At 34.0% G+C, this 5,898-nt stretch overlaps 1 protein-coding gene across 1 annotated transcript; it reads left to right on the forward strand.

The window, feature by feature from the left end:
• Positions 1–12: 12 nt before the first annotated feature.
• LOC144435400 (cytosolic Fe-S cluster assembly factor NUBP2 homolog) lies at positions 13–3,600 on the forward strand. Its single transcript, XM_078123996.1, has 6 exons — positions 13–209; positions 578–687; positions 1,382–1,536; positions 1,878–1,988; positions 2,826–2,895; positions 3,440–3,600. Exons 1-6 carry the CDS (start codon positions 13–15, stop codon positions 3,598–3,600), a joined length of 804 nt encoding a protein of 267 aa, XP_077980122.1.
• Positions 3,601–5,898: the final 2,298 nt, after the last annotated feature.

The raw sequence follows: 5,898 nt of genomic DNA on the forward strand, positions 1-5,898 counted from the left end.
ATGGATGATAATATGCAGGGAATACGACACATTATCCTGGTGTTGTCTGGGAAAGGAGGGGTTGGTAAAAGTACTGTTACTACACAAATAGCGTTATCGTTACTGTCTCAAGGCAATAGAGTTGGTATACTAGATATTGATCTATGTGGTCCTAGTATACCACGTATGCTGAATGTAGATGGTAAAGATATTCACCAATGTCCACAGGGGTAAGTATGTTTGAACAGTAAGTTTTGGCTTATATTTACAAGATGATTCATGATTCTTGGCACCATTGACAATGTCATGTCCAATGTATCACTATGGAATATGCATCTGTGTATATGTGGATGAGAAAATGTCCATTGTTTCACACTCTTTTAAAGTGGCTAAAGAATTCTTATGTAAGTGTTACCAAGATTACAATAAAGGTAACTAACTGGCAACACGTGATTAGCACTTCTGTAAATCTTGATGCTTGGTAAGTCTTGACTGTGTTGATGAACCCCCAAGATCCCAACTTAGTGAGGGACCACTATATTACTAGTACCATAATGACATGACATCCAGTATACTCATGACTTTTCCATTCCTTTAGCTGGGTTCCTGTCTATGCAGATCAAGAACAGAAACTATCCATTATGTCAATAGCTTTCCTACTGAATAGTAAAGATGATGCTGTGGTATGGAGAGGACCCAAGAAGAATGGTAAGTATGAAATAAATGAAGTTATGAAATCATTAAAGTCACACTCATAATGGTAGATTCAGTGACTTTCCATCATCTAAAAGTAGACCTGTTTAACTGTACAAAAGCTATGAGTTTTGTTTGCAATAAAACCCATCTTAAAGTTAAAGCATTTCACAAGACAATAAACAAAGTCAACATCAACATAACTGTTCATGTTCATCAATATTAGTATTAACGTTACAATAGTGCATTTCTGCAGAATTAATTTTTTTTTTAAATAAATGTTTATGAAAATGTTTGCAATTTATAATTTTTGATGGATGAATTCACCGACAAAGTGGCTCAATTTGAGGTTGTAAATTTGTTTACGAAATTAAAAATATTTAGATAAAAGATTGGTGAAAGTATTCTAGTATGCTGTTAATGTCATTGCATGCCTTCTAGGACATTACAATACAATTTATTTTGGCAATTTTTTGTAAGTATGAAAAATTTCATCATTGGACTGTTAATATATTAAAGATGTATCTTAATACAAATGTACTAGGTTTCAGTTCAGTCAATGCAAGTGATGGTTATAAAATATGCTTGTATCTTTTAAGATATGCAGCAAAATTATGCTTCAAAACATATAAAGCATGTGCTCTGTCATGTCAAAAATGACAAGAACGCAACAAGAGTTTGTTGAATTTATTTTCATATTTCCATACAGCCATGATAAAACAGTTCTTATCAGATGTCTACTGGGGAGAGTTAGATTACCTTGTGATAGATACACCACCAGGTACATCAGATGAACACATTACAGTAGTAGAGAGTGTTAGACCATACAACCCTGATGGCGCTGTTCTTGTAACAACACCGCAAGTAAGTATACCAGAATGTCTCCAAATGAAAATCTGTCTGTGTTGGTAAATCATAGTATCGAATTCAACATTTGTTCCAAACACAAACTTGAAAGGAAGCCATTTACACCCAGGCATATAAACCAGCATTCAACAGAGATGGAGGGTGGTACACACCTATGACCACTTTTTCACTTAACTCAGCTTCTGAATAAACCATCTCCTAGTGGCCAAACCATTCAATCTTTGTTTTTTCGTACATTGTATATGACATAATCACATGAATACATCTTGTAAAGTATGTATGAAATACATATTGTTTAAGTTTCATGTCTGACTATACATTATTTTCTTTATTTGCAGGCTGTGGCAGTAGGTGATGTTAGGAGAGAAGTAACATTCTGTAAGAAAACTGGAGTACCTGTACTTGGTATTGTTGAAAATATGAGTGGATTTGTCTGCCCTTGTTGTCAGGTATGTACAGTTAGATGTACTGTAGTAAGTCACAATAACAGAGGTTAACCATTGATGAGTCAGATATTATGTTTGGCCAATGGTCCACTTTCATGACCCCTGTGCGACACTGAAGTAGCTAGTATATCAGGTGCCATCATCAAATAAATTTACATCTAAAAGCCTGGGTTTCAATTACTGGTTCTCATATTACTGTTATCGTATCAGTGGATCCGTAAGGATTACATAGGATTATTCTTTCGTTCTGAACCAAATTTTTCTATAGTTCTACCAGATACTTGTTTTTCACATCTAAATTTTAATCCTTACCCGATCTTGGCCTGTAAATCAAACATCTAAACATGGCGTCCAAATGTATGTTGTGTTCTTACTTGTCATAATACCTCTTCCAAGAGTTGGATTTACAGTTTTCTAGTATTGACTTCCAAGGCATGCTAAGACACTGAAGGGGTTCAAAATATTCATTCAGATATTTTATATGATATAATATAATAATACCACTTTATACCACTGATATGAAAGAAAACATGACATGGAAGAAGATTTCTATTGCATTACAGACATATTTATCTTATCTTTATAAAAGCTTAAAAGCAGTCATACAATCAAACAAATATAAATGTACACATTGACGCGTTATATGCCTCCTGCCCCCTGTGAACTTACACTGAATTAGAATTGATACACTGAGTTAGAACAGTTCAGTGAGGTAACTTTGAATCAATGTTGACACATCTGTTCCTCCAGCCCCTGTGAGCTTACATGGAAATAGAACAGTTCAATGAGGGTGCTTCTACTCAATGTTGATATTTGTATCATTCAACTATCTAAATTCAGGAATCTACCAATGTGTTTTCAAAGGGAGGTGGTGAAGCCCTAGCAACAGAAACAAAAGTACCATTCTTAGGTAAGTTTGTTATCTTGGAAATAATTCCATGATGCATCATAAATTTACTAAACTGCAAACTAAGTGTCCCTTTTCAAAGTCAAGGAAATGTAGACAGCTATCATGTCAATGAGAACAATGATAGCAATTAATGTTTGTTAGCTAAATAATTTGGCAACGTTTTTTTCCAAGATTTGAGACCCCTTGTAATAGAAAGAAAGGTAAAATCTGATAAAATGTGCATAGTTCCTGTATGGTATTGGACAGTAAATTGGATGGCGAAAGTTAAATCTCCCAGTGATGGGGATGTTGGTCAGTGTTTGAAGTAACCTTGGCTTTGCTCTATAGGCAATTTCCAAATTCCATGCCATGAATTCAGCAAGACGAGCATGTTAATATACTTCAAAGATTTTGCTGAAAATATTAACAATTCTATATAGCCTGATTTGTTTGTTTAATATGTTCATGTTTTCAAAACAACATATTATAGAAAAACTGACAATACTTTCAATGAAAGATATTATGTAAGTATTGTTTCTGAAACATTTTTCCTTATTTTTTTCAGGTTGTATACCATTGGATCCACAATTAACTAGATGTATAGAAAACGGTGAAAATTTTATAACTGCAATGCCATTATCACCCACATCACAGGCTGTTGGTGAGATTGTACGGACACTGACAGGAAATCAAAATAGCAATACAGATTGTATGGAGATTGGCTAGTAATAGATTTGATTCTGGAGTCAAATTTTATATTTGGATTGACTATCGTTATAACATTAGTTTGGTGTTGAGTCTGTCCTTGAAAGCCATCAAGTGTCTTTGGAATGTGCTCCAAGGCTTGTCTATCAATCAATCAATCAGTCAATCAATCAATCAAACAATCAATCAAAAACATTTATAAAGCACATGGCTATTGCTCAACATACTCATTATTACTAACTTGCTACCAGCTTCAGTTTTTGCGTATCTGCACAGGGAACAGGACAATTGTGTACTTCCATTAGTCGGATCAGTCATAGACTCTATTGTAGGAAATAGGAAAAAACAGTGAGAGGAAACAATAGTTATGATTGCAATATTTAAAACTTTATGTGAAATATAGAGATAATAAGAAAATAATATAAGAAATCCGGAAAATCGGATTATTATTTATTTGTCCTGTTCCCTGTGGTATCTGTGTATGGTTTTATGTTTACACTGTATTCTATAGATACACAACATTTTACAGATACACAATCCAGTTTGCAGTAATGTTCAAAGGCACTGTACACGAAACCCAGTTAGGATGATTAAAATGGCCATGTTGAAAAGAACATCCACTGAAATATTAATCAAAAGATACATAGTATTAAATTCTATGACTATGACATTCAATTCAATATAATTGTATTATCCTCATTGGAAATGTCTCTTTAGCTTAATTCACTCCAAAGAAACATGAATATAATTTACATGCAAAATATAGACAACTGACGACTAAAATACTGATATACATACAATAAAGGAACCAAAGAACAGAATGTAAATGACATTAAGATTCAGCACAACATTAAAGACTTTAATATGTTAATTCTAATGAACCTGAATTAAGAATGCTTATTGTGATTTCTTGAAAACATTCTTGCGAGCAAGTGGCATTCTATAGCACTTGACTGAAGGCAATAGTTTTGAACTGAGAATGCAGAGGGTGGGAGGGACACCGTGGGACAGTGATTGTTGGTGGTAGACATGTAGTTGTCTATACAAGTAATTATAGCAAGCACAAGCCAGGTTGAATGTGTTTGAACAAAAAGTATGGATTTTTATACCCTGGTTATTCTTCAACATGAGAACTCACATCTATACTATTGGTTCTGTGGTGCTCAGAGCATGAGTCAAAATAATGCTCTACCTGATTTTTTTCATAAACTAAGCCTGAGGAGGTATAATGATATTATTCCCAATATTTCTCTTCATTCGGCTGGAAAATACTTGTGACCTAAGAAGCTGGAAAATACTTGTGATCTAAGAATTTTGTCACTGCTAGTTGATAGTCTAGTAACTCATAGTGACATGTTCCCTTAGGTCACTCATATATTACAAACATTTTGAAAGGGGTGTCAAATGATCAAATTGTATCTGTTGATCGCAAAATAAAAAGACAAAACTTTACTTATATGTGTGTAAGTGTGTGTGTATATCAGTATGTAAGGTATATATCTTATTTAAATGCACTGTATTTTACATTGAGACCCCACCCCCATCCCTGAGAGTCAAATCCAAACTTAAATTTTACTTTTTATACCATACAAGTTGTCACAAGCACCAAATCAGTGTGATTCCTAATATCAAGTTTCTTTGTACAAATGTATGTAATATTAGCCTAAATGTTACTGATTCCCCATTTCAATCAATCAGTTTGAGCAGATATTTCAAACTTCAATAATAGGTTGATGTCGACCCTAGCTCATAATAGTACAAATGGATCACGAAGAGCTGAGTGGAATCACAGAACCACAACTAGACTTGCTTAAGTCTACAGGCTATTTTCAATCTTTATTTCAAATTTGAATAAATAATTGAAACAGATGTATTTGTGTGAAAAAGCCACCTGAGTGATAGCCTGTAATCCATGCAGATTGGATTTTTACATTTGTCTTTCCAATTTTAATGTCAAATGTAAAAAAATCAAATCTGCATGGATTTCAGGCTACCTGAGTGATTGCAAAACAGTGGTGAGATCATGTATAGCCTTGGGTGACTACTACTAGGCCAACAGTCGAGTGAATGTGAAAGCCCATCCTGGTGATTATTAGGCTAGCAATTGGGAAATCTGGGAAAAATAATTTTTTTAAAAAAGGAAGGACATTTTCCATAGAGGAAGTAAAGTGAATAAGAAACTCGAAACATTTAAAGATGTATGAAACAAAGTTTTATAAAAAAAAATCTTGTGCCAATAGCAAAACTAAACGCCCCAAGCAAGTTTCCGCGCATGGCATTCTGGGTCATCAAGAGGTCATTCTTCCTCTGGGAGTTCAC

The sequence above is a fragment of the Glandiceps talaboti genome, chromosome 5 (genome assembly GCF_964340395.1).
Source record: "Glandiceps talaboti chromosome 5, keGlaTala1.1, whole genome shotgun sequence".
Lineage (NCBI taxonomy): Eukaryota > Metazoa > Hemichordata > Enteropneusta > Spengelidae > Glandiceps > Glandiceps talaboti.

Bases quoted from the DNA above. Each gene is read 5' to 3' on its own strand.
- LOC144435400 (XM_078123996.1), top strand. From the start codon at position 13: ATGCAGGGAATACGACACATTATCCTGGTGTTGTCTGGGAAAGGAGGG. The intron at 688-1,381 runs GTAAGTATGAAA...ATTTCCATACAG, and splicing joins GAGAGGACCCAAGAAGAATG to CCATGATAAAACAGTTCTTA. The intron at 1,989-2,825 runs GTATGTACAGTT...ATCTAAATTCAG, and splicing joins TTGTCTGCCCTTGTTGTCAG to GAATCTACCAATGTGTTTTC.